Here is a 27,049-nt window from a genome sequence, read left to right on the forward strand (position 1 = left end):
CTGGGAGAACACCACCACACGAGGGTGGCGTGGGTAGACACACACCACCTGGTGTGCAGGTGGGTCTTGGGGGTGGGTGGAGCAACGGTGTCACTTTGGTGACAGGCTACTGAAAAGAGAAATGAGTCACCACCAGAAAACAACTAGACCTGACTCCTGCCTGCTGGAAATGGCCCTGAGGGTCTCCTACCAGTGTCAACCTGGAAACCAGTGAGGTGTGAGAGGATGTGGGTCTGGGCATATAGAGCAGTCTCCTGTTGCAGATGCCGACAGCAGAGCAAAGAAGGAGCAAGAAGAGAGGGTGGGAGGAAGCAACTTACTAGTAAAGTCCAGCAGGCTGGGAGGGGCTCCTGGGGCCTGGCAGGGGCGGAGAATGGAGACCTGCCAGGAGGAGGTGCTGAGCCAAGGCAAAAAGTGGAGAGTTGGAATGAATGACTTAGGCTTTCTCCTTGTATTTTAAATTTTCAAGTAATCCATGCTAATTTGTGTATCGCAAACCACAGTGGAAAGAGCTTCTCAAGGACAGAGGAACCGCCATGCCTTCTGTACTGAGGTTTACCCCACACCCGTCCGTTGCCTTTACTCCCGGGGAAGACCCGGGCTATTCCGGGGGAGGCCGGTCCCCGCAGACGTTCCGAGGGAGGGAGCGACTCGGGCCCTCAGGCCGCCTCCTCCGGGGAGCCCCCGCCCCCTCCACGAGGAGACCCGGGACAGGTGCTTGGGCGTGTCTCCCGGGGCGCTCTGACGCCGCCTCCCGAGATTAAAGCGAGAGCCGGGGGAGGGTCGGGGACTCGGAAGGAGGTGCAGGAGCGGGAGGAGGAGGAGGAAGGGCGAGAGGCGGGGAGCGCCGGCCGCGGCCCCGGAGCGCGGCAGGTGAGCGGCGCCGCCTGCGGGCTCCCTGTCCCGGGGCCCAGGCGCTGGGATGCCGGGGCGCGGTGGGGTCCCCGGGCGCCCTCGAGCCACCGAAGCCCCCGCGCTGGGGGCGCTGGGTGGGAGGTGCAGCCGGGCCCCCGAGCGGGGCGAGCGCGGCGGGTGCGTGGACTGAGCCGGGCCGGGAGCCCTCCGTGGGGAGACGCGGGCGGCTCGGACCCGAGGCTGGAGCCACCTGCCGCCGCCTTTGGCACCGCGCGGCCGGGTGCGGGGGGATTGCCCTCGGGTCCCCCGGCCGGAGCAGGGGCGCCCGGAAGGGGGCGGGGTGGGGTCCCCCGACCGAGCGGGTCCCTGTCCGCCCGCCCTGCCCGGCCCATGCGTCCCGCGGCTGGGCCCAGGGGGGCGCCTTATCCTTGGGGACGAGGCAGGGGCAGCTTGTGGATCGATTTCTTTGTTTCGGGAAAATCTCTGCAGCCGGGAGTGTTACCTGAACTCCTTCCGCTGCTTAGTTACTACCGAAGGGCGAGAAACTGGAAACTCCAGAGATGCCGCGAGCGATAGGGCCGGCGGGCAAGGGGCGCGGCGGCGGGGACTGCGGGGACGGCGGGGACCGGGGGCCTTAGGCTCGGCGGCCGGGTCCGCGGAGGGGCTGCTTGCGGGCCGTGCCCACCGAGGCGACCCCGCGGCGCGGGGAGGGTGGCCCGGTCGCCTGGGGAGCGTGCTGGGACCAAGGTCCTCAGGCGCGCCCTCCCCGCGGTGCCAAGGCAGTGGGCGCCCTGCCTGCGGCACCCCCGGGCCCTGCTGACGATCTGCCTCTGGGCCCCAACGTTGGCGCGACTGCGCCCCGGAGGCCTTGGGTGCGGGTGGCCGCCCGCCCGAGGGCACAGCGCGGTGCCTCGGAGTCCCGTTTCTAGGCACAGACCCGATTCAGACGAAACCCCGGAGCCCGTTTGGGAGGGAAAGTTTGGCCCGGCGGCCCCAGGTCGGCGCCCCTGCGTTCGGCTGGAGGAGAAGGAGCCTTGCGATCCCTGCGCTCCTGGAGAGCCACCCAAGGAATGGAAAATCACAAGGGCCACAGAGCCTAGTTACTTGGTGTTTAGAAAACCTAAAGTGTGCAGCGCGTGTGTGGTGTGCCTGGGGGTGAGGGCTGTTGACCGAGCCTGGGAGGTCAGGGAAGTTTCTCCGGGAAGTGAGGACCGAGCCAATCTCTGCAGGAGGTGGGGTGCAGGGGTGGGGGACCGAGAGTGGCCCGCAGGGTTTACCCCGGGGCACAGGCCGGGGGCTCGAGCTGCAGCCCCGGATGCCTCCCTGGCTGCTCCTGTGCTGACGGAGGAGGAGGGGGGCTGGGAACGGGGAGGGGGGGGAGCGCCGCTGGAGGGGCACTCACAGCTCCTCCCAGCTTTCCTGTTGTGCCAGAGGTGGGCCTGCCCCCCCCAGTAAGAATGACATTCAAGGGCACTATCGATGAAGAAAACATTCAAGTCGAGTGCTGGGGGCGGGGTGCAGTCCTGGGGTGGGGGGGATCCCCTGCTGCGTTTCTGCCATTCAGCACCTCAGTTCTTGATTTGTTTAATAAGACATCAACGCGTGAGCAGGTTGGGCCTGTCTTCCTGGTGTGAACAAGTGTTTGCTTGGTCCCTGCAACTTCCCTCTTATTGAACCCCCCATTTCTTCCAACAGGGTCAGGCTATTGCTGGGTCCTCGCTGAGCCCTGGGTTTGCTTCGCCAGCTCTGGCTCAGCCCTGGGCTCTGAGCTCATGCTAATTGTAGGCGTGAAATCCGCCCCACCAGTGATATCATAACAGGAACGTGATGGGGCGCTTCCAGCCAGACGCCCTTCCAAGCTTTTTTTTAACTTAACTCAATTATAAGGAAACGGAGGCAGAGAAGTCACTTGCCCAAGGTCACATAACCTGTAAGTGGCAGAACTAGGGGCTTGAAGGCGGGCCACTGACTCCAAGACTGTCTCCCAGCGCCAGCTTCGGAGCTGGAGAGAGGATGCTGGAACCGGCGTGGGTGGCCGTCCCTTTTCCCCTCGGTCCTCCAGGAATTTAGAACCCAGGGAGACTGGGAAAGCGGAAGACCCCAGGAAGGGGGCCCAGGAATCCTGAGGCAAATGAGGGCTCGTTGGTGCACCCGGCCACATTCAGCCTATCCTGATGTTTGAACTGAGGGGTGAGGCCAGAGGGAGCTCCTGCTGGCAGTGCCCCCAGCCCCTGACCCTGGGCAGAGGTGCCTGGGCCTCCTTACTCCCTATCCGTGCAGGGTGGAGCAGCACCACCACCCCCCACCCCCTGCCTCACTGGGTGATGGGGGGGCTTCACGTGCCAAGACGGTGTGGCAACACCTGTGATGCTAAAGCCCGAGTCACACCACCCTACTCTGGGCACAGCCTGGGGCGGGTGGGGGACGGGGTGAGTGTGCGTGCCGGTGGGGGGTGGGGTGAGTCTATCAGGAAGTGTAAACCTGGGAGCCCAGACGGGTAACTCACCCTTTTCAACCAAACTTGTGGGTGAATTCCCTGAGCTAAGATGTTGCATCAGAGTCAGGGCGGGGAGCATGGGGAAAGGAATTTTTTAATTTTATTTTCTTCTAACTACTCCAGAAAATTCCAGATGTGGGAACCACCGCTCAGGTGTAAGCCCTGGGCATGGAGGCAGCGAGGAAAGGAGACTGGCTTAGTCTAGTGGCCAGTTTTGCTGGCTGAGGAGGGGTCTGGCAGCAGGGGGGCTCGTGGCATCCCGGGGAACAGGGAAGGGCCTCCTTACCCGCCCCTGGCACGCACCACACCGGGCAGTGTCCGGAGAAGGGACAGGAGCAGGTGGCAGGTGGCAGCAGCAAGGCCGTCTCCAACTCCAAGAAAGCCGGAGATGGGTTTTCTGGCTTGGTTGGGGGACAGAGAAAGCAGTTATTTGGATTGAAAACTGTGGATTTTGAACAGAGAAGTGACTTAGAGACTGGCTTTTCCCTCCTACTAGAGGCCACTCCAGAAGGAAGAAAGGACTTGCACGGGGAAAACTCTCGGCCTTTTGACCTTTTGTTCGTGTGCTCGGGAGTCAGGCGACACGGGCCGGTTGAGAGCACAGGGATGTGATAAGGCAGCGCGAAATGTTTGCTGAAGTCTGGAAGCTCACTCAGACAGAACACAAGGAAGAATTTGGGAGCTCAAGTTCATGACGATCATGGGGACATTCATCCAAAAAATATTTTCAAGTGAGAGAGGTGTTGAAAGATGAAATGGGCCCAGCTCTGGTGGGGTTTGTGTGTGGCCGGAGGGTCAGCGTCTGACTGTCTTCAAGGTCAGTGCCTTCTAGGAGCCGGCTGACTGTCCAGGGAGCCGACGTCAGTAGCTGGGGCATGGGGCCTGCAGTTTTCTAGGGATGGTGGGTCTGGGGTTCTTTCTGGGAGTTCCTGTGCTCGGCCAATTTGGTGATATTTTCAGGTGATAGATTTATCAAGAGTTGAGAGCTGCTTTAAAAGACCACAGCTGGCCTCCCAGCTGAAGCCAGCTTCTGTCGAGAGAACGACCAATGCTTGAGAGAATGACCAGCCAGTCTTGATCAAACGTTTTTAGTTTGGAGAATCCTGGTACCTTCCAAAGTTGCCAAATCCATGCTTGAACTTTCTCATGTTGGAAACTTTGAGTAAAAACCTGCCTTTTTGATATTTCAGCCCATTGATCCTGGCTTTGCCTTTTGGAATGACACCTAATAAATCAAATCCCTTTCCCCATAGAAGTTCCTCAGCTATTGGAAGAGAAACGCTAACTGCTGACATTATCACTGAGTGCTCACCACGTACTGGGTGCTGAGCTGAGAAACGTAATACTTTCTCATTTACTCTTTATGGCAACCCTATTTATTTACTGGCCCCATTTTCCAGATTGGCTTGGGCAAGTCCTTTACTCCTGGCCAGTGGCGGTGTGTGCAGTGGGGGACCACGCTGTCCTGAAAGTGTCTGGGGTCCCCCCGGAGTGTCCTATCAGGCAGCCAGTCCTTTCCCAGCCACCCTGAGGTCGTCCATGGTCCAAAACTGGGAAGACTGGTTTGGCCCAGGTACAGGCTTTCCATCTCTATTAAACTGCATCTTCCTCATTTGGCCTTTTGGAACTCAAAAAACATAGGTGCACTTTCTTTGTATGGCACTAAACTAGATTTAAACCAAACCAAAAAAGAAAGAAAAAAAAAGACTAGAGACGATTCCTGCCCTAAAAAGTTTGTAATCTCGTTGAGACAATGAGGCATTCATCTAAAAAGAAACTTGGACGGTGCCGCGGTAGCTCTCCGGAGAGCTCGCTCAAGAGGTCCTGCATTATCCCCGCGTGTGTCATTCATCTCGCCTTGTACTTCTTTCCTATTGTTGATCTGTTACTTAAATACATATCCGTTGTTTAACTTTCATCCAGTAGGGTGCTATATCCTCAACACGACATAACTTCTTCCTGTTTGGCATTTAGTGCAGTGGTTTAGACACACGGGGTTCTCATCTGTCCTTTGTTAATAGGGTGGGAAGAGTCCAGTGGTGGGTGGGCAGTGGAGTTGGCGTGGGAGTTCAAAGAAAGAAGAGAGAATCTGAGGTCAAGAAGGTGGGGTCTGCCCACTGCCCACCCAGTGTCTAGCCCAGGCCCTCGCTGCTGTGAGCTCCAGGAACGAGCGAGAGTGTGGCCGTTGTACCCAAGGAAGTTGGTTCATGGTGACATGCCCCTGACTCCTTGGAAAGGAGGCAGGCCCAGGAGAATGACTTTTTCATTGGCTTCGTTGTTTTCAAAAATAAGCCTCCAGAAGGTAGCAAATGGGAGTAAAAGAAAGATTTGGGGTTGAAGGGAGTACCGCAGGCAGGCAAGGTGGTGATTGCTTTGTTGCCATGGAAAACTAGGGCTGGTAGGATTGAGCCAAAAGCTCAGAAGCACAGACATAACCCAGAACGTTGCTACACCTACAGCTCAGCTGGTAAAGAAGAAAGAAGCTACCTGTACTTTGGGGACTACATTATTGAAAGGAAAAAAATATCATTCCCCAGACTAATTTAGATTGCTTCCAAGTGGTGAGAATGTTCATTATTTCCCTTATCAAGGCCACTTCACCTGCTACCACCCATGACGGGACAGCTAGCCAGCACATGATGCTGTATAAATTTGGTTATAAACTGTCATTCATGTTCAACTTGCACTAATCTATATAAATTAAATATATACTTTGAAAAAAACTCAAATGTGTTTGGCAGTCTGGAGGGAAGAAACTAAAAGAAGAAACTGTTCTTGTTTTGGAAAGAACGTGATCACGTTCCATGGGACACAGATAGGATTCCTCGGCCATGTCCTGTGGAACCGTGGCAGGACCGGTGACTCATGGAGTGATTTAGCGCTGAAAGGAAAGCCCCGAGAGGATGGAGAAAGTGTGGGGACAGCTGGTCCTTGGTTTGACCTGAGCAGACGATACTGTCAATGTTGAGATGACAGCTGGCTGTGAAAGAGGAGCCTGTTACAAGTTTAGTCCCTTTGCTTAAAGCAAAGTTCTCCAAGTTGCTTCATTACGGCTGGATTTTTGGAATCAGGAACAGTGATCTGTGCCCTGTAAATGGCAGAAAAGGACATTTGCTAAAGAGTGCGTGTCACTTGTCTCTTGTCATCTAGGTTGTATCTTGCACCTTTCAGACACCAGTTCATGAGCTGTGCTATCTCATGCAGGTGTGGGAATGCCTGCCTGGAAGATGAGCTCTCCTAGTAGGTGTTCTCCGAACATGGGTTTGTGGATCGTCCTCGGACAACGCTGTTTCCGCTTTCAGATCCATGGGCAGAGTTGGGCATTTTCCCCCCTGAGAAAATTACAGGCAGCACGACGCTTGTCTTCTTTATATTCCAAAGACGCTGGAAGCTGATCTGGACTCACAGAGTATTTTTTGCTCTGATGCTTGGTGGGTCATGGGATCACCAGACAAAATACGATTATAGTGCAATGGCTTCTGGGTCCATGGTTGCTTCTTGACAATTGCTCGCGGCCCCGTGTCCCTTCCTCCCCTGGCTTCCTTTTTCTACTGTTAGGGATCTTGAGTGAATAGTGAGTGAGGCTTTTGAGCACTGATTCTCCCTTCTTTTGAGAGGCACCTAGGCTGGGAAAGCAGCCAGTGGGATTTAATTTTCATTTCCTGAAACTTCAACCAAAGCTATAACTGGAGAGACAGTTCAGAGCTGCGGCAAGTAACTGCTTTTGAGCCCAGAGAAACCAGAGGAGTGAGAATCTGTGCAGGCAGGATCTTTTGAAAGTCATCTTAGGAAGGTGCTAGTTTTTCCCCTACTTAGAGTAGACCGGAGTGGGAGATTTATCTATTGTGTTAATTTGAAGCCTTAGAATCCTCTCTCTTTACAAAGCAGACACCAGGAAGGCATATTAATATGTGATAATCGCATCTATTTAAAAGGCTTAAATGTTATGTATATATCTTTAAATCAGTGATCCCTCCCACCTCTAACCGGTCAGTTTTCTTTTCTCATACTCAGAAAGCTGTTGACTTTTTTTTTTTTTTTTAAAGCCTTAAAAAATCTTGAAGCCTTAACAGGAACTATTTTCTACCTTAACCTTCACATGAAGAGTAAATAAATGATCTGGTGCATTTTTTTCGTGACCTGTCAGTGAGGTTTCCCCAGGATTAACAAACCATACTCCTGGTTCTCTTCATCACGAGTTGTTGGCTTTTTAGTTTAATGAGTCAAATCATAATTTTGCTTTGTAGATGTAGCTCTGGCGATGGGAAAGTGCACCTGCGTTAGGCTCAGCTGAACTTTGAGAGCCGGTGGACTGCGGGTGGGTAGCTTGGCGTTAGTGGTGATGAGAGTGTTCAGAGCATGGAAATCCCGCCCCCCCCAGCCTGCTGAAACATGTACCACTGTCCCATTACCCTGACTCCTTATAGTAATAGCAAAGAAACATAAAAGGTGTTTTAAGAAGTGGCTCAATTACTGCTTTGATTCTATTGGCCATGAAATTACATAGTCCTAAGCGTAAGGATGCCCGGTGGGTTACCGTTTTGCTGCTGCTAATTCGATGCTATAAAATAAGGAGTTAGCTTTATAATTGCTTCCGCTGCATTTAGCGAACCTTCACGGAGCCCTCTCTGGGTGTCAGGCATGAGCTGCTTCTGAAGCAATGACTCAGCTGATTCCCCCAGTGACCCCGTAGAAGGGGCTGCTGTTGTCTCCGTTTTGTGGAGAAGGAGACGGAGGCCCAGGAGCTCCTGGCCGTGGCACGGCTGGTGAGTGGCAGAACCAGGCTGGGACGCAAAATCTAGGCCTGGAGGCCATGGGCACAACCACCTCTGTCCTGAACCCCCTACCCTGTCCCCCATCCGGCCAGCTTCAAGCCCAGAACTTTCTGCTGGCCCTGTTTTGTGGATGGATGAGATATTCTTTGTTGATCTCAAGCCAGGGTGGAGAGGGGCTGGAGAAAAGCCCTTGGTTTGCTCGGAAGCCCTGGTTGCTGTGGTGCATCCACGCCGACGGGCTCTGGGTGTTCCTGATAACGACTCTCCAACGCCTAAAACGAAACAGCCCAGAACTTTCTTTTCATTACCGCTACCTGGGAAACCCAGTCCAAATGGCTAGCTCTGAATTTCACTCTTGTTTGGCTTTAGGGTAGTTAATGGGGAAGGTAGGTGGGTGTGGATGTGTTGCGCAGTCTTGTTCCCCACATATGTTTATCATAAATTGAGAGATTCCATAGGGTTTATTTAAAAGAGGCAAATGTGACCCAGGTCTGACGCCAAATTCTGGACCTCCTGCTCGCCGGGTGGCTACACCCACGTACCTGGGGCATCCTGCAGTGATTCCCTCCCTCCTGGTCCCCAGCCCCCCAGGCACGGTGCAAGGGGTGTGGAATCAGCATTTTAACAGGATGGCATTTTTCAGTGAGGATCAGTTACTTGCCCAATGACCCTCCCAGTGAGGGGCACGGCTGGGATTTGGCCCCAGGTCTTGGCCTTTCGTGCCCGGCCTCACGTCCCTGTGAACCTGGTTGGTCATAGGTGCCTTGTGGTGGTTCTTGTGTGTTTTAATTGCACGGATTGTCCTTTTGCTAGATGTAACGTAAGGGGGAGGTGACGACTTCCTGGTAAGAACCGTGCCAGCGCACTAGAACCTGGAGACCTGGATTTAGCAGCAGCGTGGCCGTGGGGTGGCTGTGGACACCGGGCACTCGCCTGGCCAGCTCTTCCCCCTTACCTTCTTCGGACCTGCTTCCTGGGAAACCCTCTCGGCTGCTTTTAAAATTGCAGCCCCCACCCCCACTCCCACCAAAACACACACACACACACACACACACACACACACACACACACACACACACACACACACACACACACACACACACACACACACACACACACACACACACACACACACACACACACACACACACACACATGGGCAGGTCTGAATCCCAGATTAGTGCAGAGCCAAATGAGCGCTTATTTCTGCCATGAACTCTAAGATGCAAGTCCAACACTAGTTAAGTGTTAATAGCTGTGGTGTTAATAGCTGTGGGTGGAGGCAAAAAAAATAGTAAAGGTGAGTGGGCAAAACTGCAGTTTGTTCTGGTGAAGGTAACTTTCACCTGGAAAGTTTTCCAGTTCATACTAGATCCATCTTCTAAAAACTAATTGCTGTAGAACAATTACAGTTTTGTGATTCTTTCTTCTAGGTCTCCTTGAACTTTCCAAATACCCAGCACTGCCTGATGCTGTTGGTAAAATCAGGATGGCTTTAAACTCAGTAAGTGATTAAATATTACCTTCTGGTCCTTTTTTTTTGTTCTCCTTTTCCTTCTGTGTGTGCACTGGTCAGCATTTTTTAGAGCAATCTAGCAAATGAATTCATTCACCATCTTGATGCTGTTCAAGGCATCTCTAAGTTACAGGTGTGTAGAATGAGTGGTAGTGGAGCCTCATGGCAGTGGCCCAGGTGAGAGTCTTGGAAGCCATTACTGGAGGGTGGCTGTGGGGTGAGGTGCATTCTCACGTGGCTTCCTCTTTCCTGCTTTGGGGTTGGGTGTGGGCCGGGGGAAGGGGCAAGGTGTGGGGGCAGGTAGAGGCTGGATGGGGGTAAGAGGGAATAAGTCCTGGGGGAAGCATGAGTGGGGTACCACCCGCCATCAGACCTCAGGTTGAATGAGTGTGTCTACCCTAGCTTCCTAAGTAAGCTGGGAATCCACCTGCTCTGGAGACGGATGGAGTGCATCTTTGTTCCCCCTTGTATCTATTCATTTTATACCCGGGAATAAGTGCATTTATTCAGTCATGTGTTTACAGTTAGCAACAAAAATTATCCAGATCCCATATCTGGAAAATTTACCTTTTATTTTTTCCCCTTTCTTTTAGTTACTAATATTTATTTTGACTGGATCTGTTCTTAATTTCAAATCCACTGCTCAGGCATTCGTGGGGCAGACTATTTTGCTTACTACAAACCTTTCCCTGGGTGGGACACTGTGTTCTCAGATGCTTTTGATACATGCCAAGCACACCTGCTTCTTTTGGTGCCCCTGGTATGTCCATTTAGATTAGAGATTACATTTCATTTTCCCTCTCTGTCTACTGCTCCGGTTTAGAGTTGTCTTTGGACTTTTGTTAGATAGCATTAGTGAGCTATTAAGCAGAGGTTAACCCTGGGTGCCTGCATTTTGCTCAGTCATTTACAACCAAGCCTCCCTGGAGGTCACATTGAAAATTCCAAGCATTAAGCTGCCGCAGCTCGGAACACCTGTCTGCTTTGAGCTCACAGTCAGCAAGAGACAAAAGGCAGATGTTGATGAGCGGGAAAAAGTTTTTCATGGGGACGTTCAGACACTAGTAAGAGGGCAAACTGTGACCTCCCTGTGTAGCTCAGCCCTGGGTGATCTGGGAGAGGTGGCAGAAGGGGATGGTGTGCTGGCTGCTAGGGTGCAGGCTCCAGAGCAGCCTGGGGTGGGGTGGGGGCTCTGGGGAGCCGGCCTCGTGAAGGGTGGGCAAGATTTCAGTAGACAGAGGGAGAGAAGAAAGGCATTCCAAGACAGACAGACCCCAGCAGGGTGGAGCTGAGAATAAAATGCTCTGCCGAGGACATTATCTTCCACGCTTACCCCATGTGCCCGCTTGACCCAGAAATTCCACCTAAAGGAATGTAGCTACTGAAATTCACGCACTAAATGCCATGTGCTGTGTAGGGATGTTCATTGCAGCCGAACTGGCGGCAAGTCCAAATTGTAAACTGCATCAGTGTCAGCTCGTTAGAGATGCTGAACACATTATGATCCGTCTCTGAAAGAGGACATAGGGGTGTCAGCTGAAGAATACCTTGTGTTATAGGATCTTTAGACAAATTCCTCTATAACTTAGTTTCCTCTCTGCAACATGGAAGTATGAATGGTACCTGTACAAAGTCTTAGGGGTTAGATCCGGTTTCAAGGGGCTCGGCTGCAGGTGAGTTCTCAAACCCTGGTTGCTGTTATTCTCAGGATAATTCTGGTTTTGCTGGCTCATAATATTGCACGTCGATTTTCTAGGGGAGGACTGGAGAAATAGATACTGACCAAATGGGTTCTAACCCCAGACTTCTCTGTATTTTTCCTTTAATTTTTTACTGACTCCCAAAGTCAACCATTCACTTTTTCTGTATTTCAAAAAATGTATAGAAAACAAAACAAAACAAAACAAACAAACAAAAAACACAATTAATTGAAAATTCTGGTTGTTTTATATTCTAGATGAGTTCAGTTAACTGGTGTAGTTATAGATGCCCCAGAAGAACCTGCAATATGTTTTCAGTGTCCTGTCCGAATGCAATGTGACATTATATATTTAATCCTTGGGGGAATGAAGGCTTTCATAGTATTTGTTCTCTTTTGAATTGTTTAGGGGCCATCACCAGATGTTGGACCTTACTACGAAAACCATGGGTACCAACCAGAAAACTTCTACCCCCCGCTGCCCCCCGGGGCTCCCAGTGCCTATCCAGCGTACCCGGATGTCTACTACCCGTCCCCGGTACCCCAGTACGCCCCGAGGGTAGTAACGCACGTTTCGACACCCGTCGTCCACCTGCAGCCCAAATGCTCGTCGGGGCCGGTGTGCTCCTCAAGTAGGATCTTTTCCCACGTTATTTCCCATAACGAAGCCTGAGATTCGGGCCCACCTTCTCTAGTGGGCTCCCTGTGCTCGCCAGCTCTGTCGCCAGCTCTCCCGCACCTGCGCTCGCTTACAGAACCTTCCCGTACCGGCCGTGTCTGTGTCACCTGGTCTCTAAAGACCGGCTACTCTCTCTGTTTCTTGACTCCAGGCTCTCTTGGTGTGTCATCTCCTTAAGTACATGGTAAGCTCCCAAGAGCAGAATAAACTGTCTTATGAGTAAAGCACGTCACGTTTAAGATGCTTGGTAATGAGATGGCTGCAGCGCTCGTGGCCCAGTCTTCCCATTTCACCTGGTTTAATGGCCCCACAGACCAAGCAGGCCAGGGAGTGGAAGCGCTGACGCTCTATTTCTTTTGCTTGTCTCTTGAATCCCATGTCTTTCCTACTCCCTTATCTCCTTTCTTTGTTCTTTCCTTTTGTCTTGTTTCTCTTCCAATCCCTTCTTCTCACATCCCCCTTCCCACTTTTACTTCAGGCTAGCTTACACGCTAAGAACTTTCCAGGTGTATTAGCACAGCAGTGGCTAGAAGAAACTTTTTTATTGTCAGTGTTTTTACTTTGTTTTGTGAAATATGCATACAAGTTTAGATGCTTGTCCATTTAAGATTAGTGTTGCAGTGAACTTCCGGGTCCTCACCAGCACGTAACGAATCAGGGCAGCACCACTTGGAGCCAGGTGTCCCACCCCAGATGCCTCTCCCGCTCGGCCCCCGAGGGTAACCTGCCCTGCCCCACCGTCCCTGTCCTGGCCCTGCCCCCCATCTGGTCCCCTCGCCCTTCACACCTGGCTCGCAGACCTCCTCCTCCTCCTCCACCCCCTCCTCTCTTTCATCCCTGAGTTTCCTGCCCCATCACAGCTCCTCCTTAATCTCCCCTTTCTGTTCCCTTCTGTGGTTTATTCTTTCCCTCGATCAGTTTTCCCTCTGCTCAGGGAAACTTTGTCTTTGTGCCGATGTCCTTCTGGTGGTGGGTGTGTGGGGCTGGTTCAATGGTGCTCAGCTGGGGGCGACTTTGACCCTGAGAGTCATTTGCCCAGGCCTGGAGACAGTTTGGGTTGTTATAAATGGGGATGCAGGGGTGCTACTGGCATCTTGTGGGTAGAGTCCCAAGAAGCTGTTAAACATCCTATAAGGTAAGGATAGGTTCCCTCTAACAAAGAATTGTCTGGCCCCAAAGGTCAGTCATGTCAAGGTCAAGAGATCAGTGGTGGTCGGGAGGAAACCAGGGCGAGGAGGACTAAAGAACCTGCCAGAGAAAGAGGAGGGTGGTGAAATCCACAGTCCTCTCTTGAGGTTAGCACCTTCCAAAGGTGGTGCTCACACCCAGGCAGGCAAAAGACCCCTGGCTCACCTGCCTCCCACACTCCACTTTCCACAGGCACAGCTCTGGGTGATGTCGTGCAGTTGGGTGGCATTCTATAAATCCCACGTCAGTTGCTTTTATAAAGGAAGAGAAGGAGCCTCTGTGTGCAATTTCACATTATAAAGCTGTACTCCATAAACTTAGGTTAGCAATTTTATTGAACTTACCTTGGTATTATTTTTAAAACTTTTATTGGCATATGGGAAAGTATACATTTCATAAGTGTGATGTTTGGCCTTGAAAGTATTTTGCAGGTTGTTTAAACAGCACAACTTCCCAGGGCCGCATATAGATCAGGAAGAGCTGCTTTCGTGCTTGATGTGTCTGCTTGCTTCAGCAACACTTGTAGAGGCCTCACTTTTGAATAGCGAGGTGTACGCACCTTCCAGCTGAGGTTTTGGAGAGTCAGAGGTCAACAGTCCTGAGATGCAATCCATTGTTCTCAGGAACTGGAGGGCTAGATCATTAACAGACTAAATTGATGCTGAGGAAGGTAAACGGAAAGTGAATTATAATTAAAATAACTATAGCAGCAATTGAAAGTCACGACCCATTCAAGTCTAGACTGACCACTGCTGATTAGAAAATGTCCATCTAGCTGAGGTCCCGTCTGGGGGTTCTGCCGTGCGGCTGCCCCACGGGGGGCAGCTGCGCAAACTGCCACCCATTCCGCCATGGGTAGCTGAGAAGGCTGGATTTTAAAAGCCTTAATTCACCAGGCAAGTATTTTATCTTCAAATGGCACATAGGGAAGTCCCCGAAGGGAGAATGTGTCCCTGATTAATAGGCCAGAGAGGCCATTTGGAATTTCCCTGTGAGCGTCCCCGGCCTCTCCCCGCAGCCCGCTCACCTGGTGCCCAGGGCGTGCTCTGTGCACATCGGCCGGCTCTCCCAGGTGTGCTCCTCAGGCCAGCAGCCTTGGCCCTTGGCCTTACCTGCGAGCATCACCCCCCACCCCCGACTCCCAACTGAGTCAGAATCTCCTGGGGTGGGGTCCAAGCTGTCCTAACTTCTTAAAAATTGTTTTATTGTGGTAACATACATACAACGTAACACTTCCCATCTGAACGACTTTCGAGTGTGTAATTCAGTGGTGTTAATTATATCAGCAATGTTGTGTTATCGTCACCACCATTCCGACTGGGTGGTTCTCAAGGACATTAAAATTGGAGAACCACTGTGGAATTTCCAGAATGTTGGCAAGCTTAGAGGTGCGGCTTTGACCCCTAAACAGATGGGACAGCTTTGCTCCACCCAACTCCCGGAGCTGAACTTCTTAACCTTGAGCTCAGGAGTATCCAGTGTGGGGTATCGGCCGAGACGCCTTCTCTCCAGCCTGAGGGGCTTGGAGGGTAGTGTTTAGTTGTTCTTGCCTTGTGCCCACTCCTTCCTCCCAAGGAAAGCTCCGGGCAGCACTGGGTCAGGGCGAGGGGAGCCGGGTGCCTGCCCTCCTTGGCTGGTGAGCCGGCCGAGGCCTGTGTTCCTGGGCCAGGTGCCTGGGTGAGGAGGTTCTCGGGTGTCGGGCACTGTCTACTGAACCCTGATGCAAATCTTGGCTCCCATTTTCTGCCCAGCAATTGTGTGTCTGCTTGTTTGGACTGGAGAAAATTGGGTGACCTTTATCCAAACTCTTTCTCTCTTAGCTGAAATATACCTTTACTCTGTGCACAGACGAGATGGCCCGTTCCGGCACTGCCCAGTGGAGCTCTCTGCAGTGACGGGAGCGCTCCGTACCCACACTACTGTCCACTGTAACTGTTGGACACTGGAATTTTGTATACCTTTATTTAATTTCATTGAACTTTAACTACAAAGAGCCACATGTGGTAGTAGCTGTTTGGTGGACAGCGTGGCCTCTGTACCAGCCATTTCCAAAAACCAGCCTTGGGTCAGACAAGACGGCTTCATAGACGTTAGTATTATTTTGTTCCTGCTTTGTCTTAGTTGCCTAAGGCGGCTGTAACAAAGTACAACAAACTGGATGGATTGAAAAACAGAAATTTGTTGTCCCCCAGTTCTGGAGACCAGACTTCCAAAATCAAGGTGTGGGCAGGGCCGTGCTGCCTCGGAAACCCGTCAAGGAGGAACCTCCCTGGTCTTCTGCTGTTTGCCGCAGCCTCGGCGTCCCTTGGCTTGCAGCCACGTGGCTCCAAACTCTGCATCTATCTTCACAGGGCCCTCTCCCCAGTGTCTTCTGTGTGTCTCTAATTCCCCCTTCTTCTAAGGACACCAGTTGGGCTGGATTATGCCTCCCCCCCCACCCCGCCCGGTCCAGTTGGGGCTCATTTTAATTGATCGCATCTAAAAAGATCTTATTTCCAAATAGGGTTTTGCATTCAGGGGACCAGGGTTTAGGACTTGAACACATCTTTTAGGGGACACAGTCCAACCCACAGCATGCTTGTAATTACTGATACCACTTATCTTTCCCTTTGAACCAATTTTTGGCAATAATCATTTATTTGACTATTGTCGGACCCTTTCTAGTATACGACACTTTTTGTTAAGCGCGTAACTCCAGCATATTTTACTTCATATCATGGCTTCCTGCTTTGGATACCCCAAGGTATCAAGCTTAATGCTACAGAAAAACTAAGACCTTCCCGGGATGTGTTCTTAAAGTCAGAAGTCACATTTTTAAGCAAATAAGAAGTTACCTCCTAACACTGTGTTCTATAGGAAGAGTGGATAAAATCTGAGGGCATGATTTCTAAAACCTCTGCCATTAAATGTCGTCCCCCTCCCTCTTCCTCCAGGGTCTAAGAAGGTGCTCTGCCTCACCTTCGCCCTGGGGGCCGTCCTCGCTGGAGCCGCCGCCACCGCCGTCCTGCTCTGGAAGTTCAGTAAGTGCCACAGGAGGGGACCCCGAAGCGTGAGCAGGGTCAGGCTCCCGGCCCTGTCCTCGTGGGGTCTCGGTGCCCTGGCCGCTCAACGACTCCGCTCTCCAGGCAGGCCGGGCAGCCTCCCAGGCCCCTGCAAAGCCAGGCCGTCTCCTCTTTCCTCCTCTCTTTAGTCATGGTGTCGCATAAATAGCCCTTCTTGGAAGCAGCCTTTGGTCTTTGCACTCATTTGCCTGCTTCCTCCCAAGCCATGGCTTGTCCAGACCCCCTGCTGCTTGCGTGGTATTGACACGGGGTGGGAGAATTTTCAGACTTTACCCAGCACTGTGGGGAGCTTGGTGCCACCCAGCGCTCATGAGCTCAGGGGTCCCCTATGTTGGGGCTGGGGCACTCACGTCCTGCTCAAATAGCCACCTTCTGTAACCACAGCCAGGTCTTTCCACCAGCCTGGGGCTGTCCAGGTTCACGGTGGCGAGGGGGGTGCTGCTTTAGGGATCACTGGAGTCACCTGTGTGGCCAGAAGAACAGGTAAGCACCGTCCAAAGGCTAAGAGGAGCCCCCCCCCCACCATTGGGCCCTGGGGGTTCTCTCTCATTTGCAGCCCAATTCCTTTTATATGTGTTGGTGACATGGACACATTCCCTCCTTATTCTAAACTACATTATGTATAAAAAAGGATTATTTCCTCGGGGCTCAGAGTATGGGTGATGTAACTCGCAGTGGGGGCCGTGAGGTTTTCGCTGCCTCTCAGCCTGACCGGCCATGTCCCTCTGTTTCCCCCAAGTGGAGAGCCAGTGCTCGGTCTCGGGGATTGAGTGTGGCTCCTCGGGGACCTGCATCAGCCCCTCGCACTGGTGTGACGGAATATCGCACTGCCCCAGCGGCGAGGACGAGAACCGCTGCGGTGAGTCCCCGCCTGGCATCCAGGCATCTCGTGTCCATCATGAAAACGGCTACGGCTGCTGGGGACAGATGTCTGTCCGCCAGGCCTGCGTCCAGCACCTCCATACACTGCATCCTTTAATCTTTGCCTCAAGGGTAGCCTGGGGTGGCAGCCTGGGTCGGTTTGCAGATGAGGACACAGGTGCTGGCCCAGCATCTCCCGGGACGGTGGAGGGACACCCAGGCCCAGTGGGGACCGTCCGTCCCCTTGGACCTCTGTGTGCCTCACTGCCGCTGGACATTGCCCTGTGGCAATTAAAATGCATTGCAAGTACGTTATGTTATTTTCAAAACAAGCTGCCTTTAAAATCATATCTGATTGTAGAGTGGGCATGTCTGCTGGCTGAATGGAAATTTTTCAAGGTGATTTCAAGGGTGGTAAAGAAGTGGTCACAGGGGGAATGATGGCTGAGGAGAGTTGGCCGATACCCGGGCCCAGAGCTGGAAGCCTGTAGGTGTCTTTTAGTCCTGCCAGGCACTGCTGAGTGGGGAACGATGAAAGCCGCTGTTTTCCACAGCGCTGGGGCTCTGTCCCCTGGGCAGGTGGCGTGGGACTGCAGGAAACTGTCCTCCTCTCGGTGGGTTTCACTGGGCTCTGACGGTTGGTGTGGTGCTGGCTTATTTCTTCATTTTTTCCCCTCCTCCCCGAGAACTTCCATCCCAGCCACAGCAGTGCAGTTCCAGGATGTGATGTGTGTGCTCCCGTTTAATTTAGTTCCTGCTAAGCACGCTCCGACATGTTTATATTGGAACCATTTTTAATTAAATGTCAGATTGCATCATTTTAGCTTCATCAGAAATCTCATAGGTAGTTTTCTCCCACCTCCCACCAAGCTTACCCCCGACTCCTGGGGACTTGATTTAAAAGACACAAGTGGGCCGTGGAGCCGGCAGGCAAGGCTGGAACATGCAGGTTTCTCCTTCAGGTAATCTTTTCCCACGGGGCCATCTGTGCTGAGGGTGGCTTTCCTGTGACGTGTCCCTTCCGAGCCTCACGGCCATGGATGCAGGAGGGGGTGGTGACGGCCCGTGGCGTCCCTGGGCCGCGGGGCTCTGTCTCGGTGCCCGGTGCCATGAGCAGGCACCTGTTTGCTTGGCACCTGCGCTCTCCGTCCCAGGGCTCCCACCGCCCCACAGCTCCCACCGCACAGCCTCACGGGCTTCCTGGGGTGTTCACGCTGGAAGAGGACACATTTGCTCTGCACACCTGTTGCTTTCCTTTGTCTGGTGATATCACTTATCACCATTTTCTTAAATGAAGTTGGGAGCTTTTGAGGTTGAATAGAACTTGCTTAAGATAACAGGAGGAAGGACTTTTGATCTTTTCCTCCTTGGGTGTGGGTGTGGGTGTGGGAGTGGTTGAATAAATACCACCAAGGGATTTCAACAGACTGCTTATGTTACCTGGAGAGTCCCTCTTTCCTGAAATTATATTTATTTAAATACAACTTAATTGTATTTACTTAATAATTTCATAATTAGATTAATTTAATATTAAATAAATTACATTAATTCTAGTATTCTTAATATATAATCAATCAAATAAATTTAAATAAAATTTAATTCTATACAACAAAATGTGTTGAAGTGATCACAATTCAGTAAGTACACACACACACATATGTCCACCAACCAATCACGTCTTTTTCTAGGGGCAATGGATTGGAGTTTCTCATTTATTCTTCCTGAGAGTTTTTGCATTAAAAAGCAAATATGTGTTTGCATCCTTAATCCCCCCTTTTCACAGTGGAAACTGGCTCCTCAGTGCTTTTTGACACCCTGGAATTCATTACCTGTTGGCACGATCCCCCCCATGTATGCATGTACCACTATCTAGTCAGTCCCTTCTTGATGGACATTTCTTTTATTTATAACACCCAATGCCACAAGCGTGCAAGCATATTTGTAGGAAAACTTCCCAGCAGTAAATCTGCAGGATCAAAGGGTTTGTGTATTTGTAATTTGATAGATTCTCTGCAATTTGGTTTTATCTAATTTCACATTGATTACTCATGCCAGACAAAATAGATGAACAAAATAGATAATGTGATACCATGTGAGTGTTCTACATTAGATTAGCACATACATCTGGTATGTTTTAAATTTGTCCATTTTGTAGAGTGGAAATTATTTTCAGTGAAATCACATACATCTTTTGACCATAAAGAACAGCTTTCTTTCCAAAGCTGGATTTTTTTTTTTTTTAAACATTAATTCATTCTTTCTATTTCTAGTGCTGTTTTTTGTGAGTCTTTCTCAAAATGCCAGCAAGGGACTCAAAACCTGCTTGAATTCTTCTGTAAACCCATAACCTCTCAATAACAAATAAATAAATAAATGAAATGGGAACCCCCCAAAATAAATAAATACATAAATAAATAGTCAAAGAGAAAAGGAAAAAAGCTTGCTTGAGTCTGTTTCCATCTTTCCTTAGCATTTGAAGGCAGCTAGCTGGAAGGAGAAAAAAAAAATCCCTAAAATTATCCATAGACCAAGAACGAAATACCTCCCTTACTCTCTACCAAGTTGCAGCGGCAATTTTATTTTTTAATTTTGGAAGTATGTTTAATTCTATTTACTTTTTAAAAAAGTTGATAGACCTTATTTTTTAGAGCAGTTTTAGGTTTACAGAAAAATTTAGCAAGAAGTACTGAGTTCCCTCCCCTCCCGCCTCCCCAGTTTCCCCAACTATGAAGGTGTTGCATCAGTGCGGTATGCTTGTCAAAATCACTTGACCGATATTGATACATTGTTAATAACTAAAGTCCATAGTTTACGCGAGGGCTCACTCTGTGCTGTTCAGTTCTCTGGGTTTCGACAAATGCATCTGCATCGTCATGCATCCACCATCTGCACAGAGAACGGTTTCACCGCCTCACAGATGCCACAAGCCCCAAGCTCACCTATTCCCACCCCCAGCCCCGCCCCGTGGCCACCACTGATCGTTTTATCGTCTCTAGTTTTGCTTCTTCTGAATGTTGTATAGTCGGAACCGTACAGCACGGAGCCTTTTCATACTGGCTTCTTTCACCTGGCAATATGCATCGGGGTCCCTCTGTATCTCTCTGGCCTGACAGCTCTTTTCTTGTTATCACTGGATAATATTCCATTGTCTGGATGAGCCATGGATTTGTTGATCCATTCGCCTAACCTGTGGCTTGCTCATTATCCGGTGCCTAGACTCACCCATCACAGAAACATCCAGAAAAGTTGGGCCTATGTCTGGTCATTTCCTGTGAACTGAACCCTGATACATGAGGCCATTTCTGTGAGACTGTCCAGGGGCTCGGTGACCACAAACGGGGTGCAGATGGGGCCTCAGGATGATGGGGTCCTCCTTTTGTGCTTTCAGCACACAGAAATCTGAAACCCCCCAAACCATCTGGGACTGTTCTATGTGCCTTTAAACTTTATATACATGATATCATACTAAGCACATCACTTAGCAACTTACATTTTTATGCAGTTTTCAGACCACTCTGATTAACCCTCAAGTCATATAGGATTCCACCTGCACGTTGTACGCTGGGTGTATTCTAGCCAAGGAGAAGTTCTCAAAACTCTGGGGTCTGAGAGAAGTGCATGGAATAGGGAACAGGGCTGCAACTAAACTCCTAGTGTTTTATCTCTTTGACAAAAAGAGCTGACAGTAATTTTGGCAAAAAGTTCACTGATTCTGAGGCAGAACCTTTACAAAGGGGGATGCCAGTGGTTGTCTTGGTGCTCGGCCAGGGTCCCAGGTTTGCACAAGAGGGGCTGGCTTGCCGCCCACAGGGGTTGTTTAAAGAGCACCTTCTAACAGGAAGAATGGGGTCACCTTGGGGTCTTGGTGTCCTGGGGCTGCTGGAGCAGAGTCCCACAAACTGGGGGCTGGCCACAGCAGTGTGCTCTCTCCCTGAGCTGGAGGCTGAGAGTCCAAAACCAAGGTGTGGGCAAGGCTGCTCCCCGGAACCCTGCAATGGGAGACCTCCCGGCCCCTCTAGCTTCTGGTGGCTGCGGCCAGCCTCAGTGTCCTTGGCTTGCAGCCGCAGCCCTGGTCTCTGCCTCTGTCAGCACATGGCCCGCTCCCTGCATCTGTCCATGCCTCCTAGTCCCTTCCCGTGAGCACACTGGTCAGTGGACTTCCAGCCCACTCACTTCATTTTGACACACTTGACCAGAACCAGTTCCATCTGAGATGACCTGTTTCCAAAAGGCCATAATCACGGGGCTGGGGTTTGGGACTTGAGCATGTCCTTTGGGGATCCCATGAAACCAGGGGAGCCCGAGCCCAGTGCCACCACCTCCCTGAGCCCTGTGTCCACGGGGGCAGCTGGGCTCCCGGAGCCGGGGGGAGGACCAGTCACGGTGTGGCCTCACACCTGTGTCCCTCCTTGTGCAGTTCGTCTCTACGGACCCAGCTTCATCCTGCAGGTCTACTCCTCGCAGAGGAAGTCCTGGCACCCCGTGTGCCGCGACGCCTGGAACGACAACTACGGGCGGGCGGTGTGCAGAGACATGGGCTACACGTGAGTGTGCATCCCGACGGCCCCAGCAGGGGTGGGGGCGGCCTGAGGGAGCCGAGGGCGGCTCAGCTTATCTCTGGATGTGCTGGGCCCTGGATGCCAGGGACAGTTGTGTCCTTCACAAGAGGACTGGGGAAGCCAGCAGAAAGACCACGTCCTGCCCAGGGCTGTGCCCGGCACACCAGCCAGTGCTCATCCCTGCTCTTCATGGAGTGGGCACAGCTTGCTGCCATCCTGCCTGGCTTCTCCTTTGCCCTCGTAGGGTCCTGGTGGCTCCAGATGATCCCACAGTGCTCCAGGGTCAGAGGCTCAGACCCATGGCTTTAGCCGAGACTTTGGCATTGGCTGGGGATATAAATCTCCCAGGGCCTTCTTTCCTGGGTGGGATTGCATGCGGGGAAAACGGGAAAGCATCAAAGGCTTTTGAGCAGGGGGGAGAAGGGGCTGCAACTAAACTGCTAGTGTTTTATTTCTTTAACACATTTATAGTTTAATAAGATTCATTCTTGTATACAGTAAGCTGGGGAGGAGGGAAGAGAGAATGGGGAGCCAGGCTAGGGGAGGGGGGATGTCCTCTTTCAGTGATTCCAGGCCAGGAGGCTCATCAGGAACCACTGAGCAAGGCGTTGCATGATTTTCTTGCCACAGGGTGTCCCCACGTGATTTCTAGAAATTCTAGGATGTTTTCTGTATGTCCATTTTCAAAACAAATTGCCAGTTCATAAAAAAGCTACCTAAGTTTCTTAGCTAGGGAAATACTTCAAAATGCCAGGTGTCTTAGTTTTCCAGGGCAGCTGTGAAAAAGGGCCACAACTGGGGGGTGGGGGTAACTTTAAGCCACAGAAATGTCTTCTCTCACAGTTCTGGAGGCCAGACGTTCAAAGTCATGGGGCTGGCAGGGCCACCCTCTCTCGGGGCCTCTTCTCCTCTTCCTAGAAGGACCCAGTCACTGGAGTTAGGGCCCCCAATCAGTTTGACCTCATCCTAACTAATGACATCAGCAAAGACTATTTCCAAATAAGGTCCCATTCCCAGGTTCTGGGGGTAGGACTTAGCAGATCCTTTCGGGGGAAATCATTCAACCCTCAGCAGCAGCCGTAAGCCACAGGGTGGAGCTCCAAAGCGAAGCCTCATCAGAATTGGGATTTTATAATCGGGGGAGGGGTATTTCAGTACCTGTAAATTTTATTGATTTTAAGTACTCTCATATATTCTTATGCCCGTTATTTTGTAACCACAACTAGATTAGACACACTGTGGAGGAAGGACTTTTCCCTGATGTGTCGGGGTTTTTGCAGTGACAGGTGGTGATAATACAAAGCTGATGGATTAGAACACATGATTCTGTGTTTCAAAATGCTAAGGTTTTCCTCTTCTGAACCTTGTACAAAAGAAGCATTACAGTGTAGCAGAGGGTACGCGCTTGCTTACGACAGAACCGTTGTTTTCAATAACGGCTGTGTAGCGGGTGACTTTTCTTTCAGGAGCAGCTTTTATTCCAGCCAAGGAGTGGTGGATGACACTGGTGCGACAAGCTTCATGAGGCTCAACAGCAGCGCCGGGAACGTCGACTTCTACAAGAAACTCTACCACAGGTATTGGGCGATTTCTTCCTTCTTTGCAACATGTTATGCGAATGACTAGGAGATTTGATTTTCCTGAGCCGCAGTTCTGGGTTTGGATGAATTTCTCGTTGAGGGGAGCTCCGAACCCGACAGGCCCGGGTGTGCTGGGCAGCTCTGTATTTAGTCTCGCCAAGGGGCTACGGATTATCTTCCGTTTTGTTTGCATCTCTGCCCTCTGCCCTCGATGGTGTTGCATAACATTGCAAAATTGAGGTTCCGCTTTACTCCTTTTTCTTCACTCTCCAGACATTTATGGGTGTCCCCACTCATGCATTGGGATGTGGTCTTAGGAATCCGAGACTATCCCAAGGTTCCAAATTTGGTGACCAACTCCTTCCAGTTTGCCCAGGACTTGGTTTCAGCACTGGAAGTCCCGCTTTCCCAGAGCCCCTCGGTCCTGGGGAAACTGGAATCCCCATTCCCAAGTCACGAGCAGCCAGGTCAGGTGGTGGCACTGAGGGGTGAGCCGGGGAGGGGAGGCCAGTCCAGTTCAGCAAGTCTTTGCTGCAGCCTCATGTTGCAGAAGGTTCTACAGAGGCCGCCCCCCTGGCTTGGCACGTCTTTCTGGTCACATCAGAAATCCGTAACTGCAGGAGATCCACTTGTCATGGCCTGCGTGGGACCTGGCCTCCCAGGTGATCCTGCGGGTCCTCAGTGAACTCGAACAATAGGTTACGTGTTGGCTTAACCCTTGAGAGGCTGGGGGAGGAGGCGGGCATAAGCCACTAGTTTTGTTTCGCATGTTTAAAACTCCAGTGTTTGTCCTGGGATGATGTTATCATCTGTCTTCAGGTTAAAGGCACACATGTCCTTATCTGCACACAGCCCTGCCCGTCTCCCAGGTCTGTCTCGCCACTGCCGGCCAGGTGCCAGGTGCCGGGTTTGAGGGGAGGATTGACTAGTTTTGCGCTGCCCTTCCTCTCCTCGAGTGGGAGGCTGGAAGCCCGGGGCATTCCTGGGTGGGCCGGGATGAGGCGTGTGGGGGGCTGGCCTGGCCGCTCCTGGGAATGTAATGGGGGGTGGGTTGTGCATTTCCAGGTGCGTCCAGCATGACGGGTGGGCTGCAGTTTGCCCACCTGGGAAGCCAAACACAGCTGCCTGGGCTGTTTGTAATCACTGAGTGTTTCTTTGTCTTCCTTGGTTACACTTGAAATCTCGGAGCCAAAGGAAATGTGGCTGAGTGTGTGTGTGTGTGTGGGTGTGGGTGTGTGATGTGCCAACCCTGCAAGAACCTTGGGGACTCAGGGTGGCCGACGGGCTTGGAGGAGAAAAAGAAAGAGCACTGCCTGGCACGCTGGTAATCTGTGTACGTGGCAGGGCCTTGCGAGTACTTTTTTATCCTCTTTTCTTTCAGAAATTGCCCTTTGATACCCGAGTCTTAGGTTTGATGCTGGTAGTTGTGAGCTGCGTGGCCACGTAGACGAGGGTTGGCCTTAGGGTTCTTAGAAAACATCTTCCCTCAGCGGGAACATTTCTTTTCTTGGTATTGTCGATGCATCTGGCCAACATCCACCAGGAACACACCTGGAGCAGAATAGGGCTGGGTTTATAGGCTTGCGGCCATGAGGGAGACTGCAGACTGTGGGGACATGTGGGCCTCTCCACGAGAGGGTTCTCGAGAGGATGGATTGCGGGGCCTGCATTGCAGGGACAGCTTTTGGGGAGTGTTCAGGGGAGTGTTCAGGGAGGTAGGGCTTGGCCGTGGCTGGATACTGGTGGGAGCCAAGGGTCATTCTGTGGTTGGGGATCCTAACAATTTTTAATCTAGAATCTGGGAGGAACGAATGAGGATAAAGCCATGAGTGCTAAAGAAGCAGCAGTCGCTCGTCAGCCAGGCTGGGAGCTGTTGGGTCGTCCTTTTGGGCTGGGCAGTGGCCATGTGGTTCTGTGTTCCACCAGGACTGTGGACAGGGCTGGCTTTGCTCTCGATCCATCACGGCACAGAGCCGCCTTGTCCCATGCTGGTGTTTCTGAGAAATTATTTACGCTCAACACCAAGGCCCAGCCGTGGGTGCCAGGCCAGCCCCTATGGTTGGGGCCCTTTCTCTCTCTCACTGCATTAAGGCAACATTCAGTGCACAAGAGACTTCAACATTATTTGTTTTTAAACTGGAATCTCTGATATTGAGCTCCCCAATGAGAAACTTATTTTCTTCTGCTTCTGGGCAAACTATTGGTTGAATTATTTTCAATACTATAAATATAAAGCAGTCATATGAACCCAGAAGTTTCAAACTGGCTTCCTTGCCAAAGTAGAGGATGATTTTAAAATCCAAGAAGAAAAATAACATCATTGAAAGCTTACTCTCATGCCCACTTGATAAGTTGATGCTGTTATTATCCCATTTTACCGAAGGGAAACTGAAGCAAAGAAAGGTCAAGCAACATGGCCAAGGTCAAACAGCTGGATTGCAAACCTGGGGCTTTGACTTTGTTCATCACCTCCATGCCCTCCAGATTTTCTTACTTGATTTGATTCTTAAACAGTGTACCCTTTGTACATCTGCAGAGATGGGAAGTGGGAGCATTGGAGGCAAATGCTCATTTCTAAGTATTTGGAGCATCACGTGTTTCCTCATTTATTATAGTGACCTGAATGTCCTCTTTCTTTTTCAGTGATTTCTGCTCTTCAAAAACAGTGGTTGCTTTACGCTGTATAGGTAAGTACTTCTTGATTTTCCTTTTTTATATTTCTAAATGTAAAACATTCTAGACCTCCAGGAAAGCATCCCCCTGTGTTTTGGGATGTGGCAAGAGTATAGATGTTGAGGGGGTGGGGTACGGGGCCGGGCACAGCCTCTTGCTTGGCGGACACCCCAGTTCTGCCCAAGAAGCTCCTTTTGTGAATTCCAAGGTTCTTTAGCTGCCCTCAGCCTGGGGTCCACGAGTAGCCCCTTCAGGGCAAGTAGGTGGTCTCAAGACACTAACAAGGTTTAATCTCGGGACCACCCCTGGAGGCCCTGTGGGTGCCCCTCTTCTAGGAATTGGAGGGAGGGGTGATGTGGGGTGCCCTGGAAGCTGCTGGCTATGGACTTGAAGCATCTGCAGCAACATCCCGGGCAGACTGTGGGGCGCAGTGCCACGAGGCACCCATCAGGCACTCGCCAGCCGCTGGGACTTAGGAGAGGAGATGAAGCCCAAGAGATCAGGGGTTCTCTAATTTCTTCTTTGGTGATGGCTTGGGTGCCCCCTTCTCTGTGTCTGGATCACAGAACATCTCCAAACCTTTCATCAACATGGAAGGAACTGTCCTCCCTTCTCGGGGAGGTCAGTCCTATAGCCACACCACCGAGGTCTTGCCCCTGAGCTCCCCGTTTGAGTCTCGAGAGGTGAAACCAGTAGCCTCCCAGTTGGGCAGCATGGTCCCCAGGGAAACGTCATGGCCAGGTGCAGCTGGGGTCTCCTTGGTGTACCCCGCCAGGAGGCATCCAGCACAGTTGCTGGGAGAGTGTCGTCCTGCCCTGCCCCCTGGGGAGAAGAGGGCAGCACACTCAGGAAAGCTGGAGCCACCTCGGTCTGCCTGCACGGGGCATTTAGGGGGTGCCTGCCGAAGCCCACCTGCCTTGTTTCCCCAGGCACGGATGGAGCTGGAGGGTGGGAGGGGCTGGGTCGCCTGCACCCGGCAATCCCTGGACCTTACGTGCCCTTCTCCCAGTCTCCCTTCTCCTTTGCGTCCGGGCCACTGTAAGACTTTCCCCAGGGCCTCTGGGGCTCCCAGAATCGCCTTCCTGGCGCCATGTGGCAGGGCCGG

At 51.6% G+C, this 27,049-nt stretch overlaps 1 protein-coding gene across 2 annotated transcripts in view; it reads left to right on the forward strand.

Moving 5' to 3' along the window:
- Nucleotides 1-819: 819 nt before the first annotated feature.
- TMPRSS2 (transmembrane serine protease 2) overlaps nt 820-27,049 on the forward strand; it is a 35,760-nt gene continuing 9,530 nt past the window's right edge. Inside the window, exons 1-8 of one of the 2 annotated variants that reach the window (XM_037831442.1) lie at nt 820-873; nt 9,561-9,631; nt 11,752-11,974; nt 16,143-16,229; nt 17,011-17,130; nt 21,550-21,676; nt 23,158-23,268; nt 25,915-25,958. In XM_037831442.1, coding sequence (XP_037687370.1) covers nt 9,617-9,631; nt 11,752-11,974; nt 16,143-16,229; nt 17,011-17,130; nt 21,550-21,676; nt 23,158-23,268; nt 25,915-25,958 — 727 coding nt within the window. In that variant the 5' untranslated portion in view covers nt 820-873; nt 9,561-9,616. Of the gene's footprint in view, nt 874-3,517; nt 4,170-9,560; nt 9,632-11,751; nt 11,975-16,142; nt 16,230-17,010; nt 17,131-21,549; nt 21,677-23,157; nt 23,269-25,914; nt 25,959-27,049 lie in introns of those variants that run through there. The other variant, XM_037831439.1, reaches the window with a different exon arrangement.

The sequence above is a fragment of the Choloepus didactylus genome, chromosome 1, assembly GCF_015220235.1.
Source record: "Choloepus didactylus isolate mChoDid1 chromosome 1, mChoDid1.pri, whole genome shotgun sequence".
Classification (NCBI taxonomy): Eukaryota; Metazoa; Chordata; class Mammalia; order Pilosa; family Megalonychidae; genus Choloepus; species Choloepus didactylus.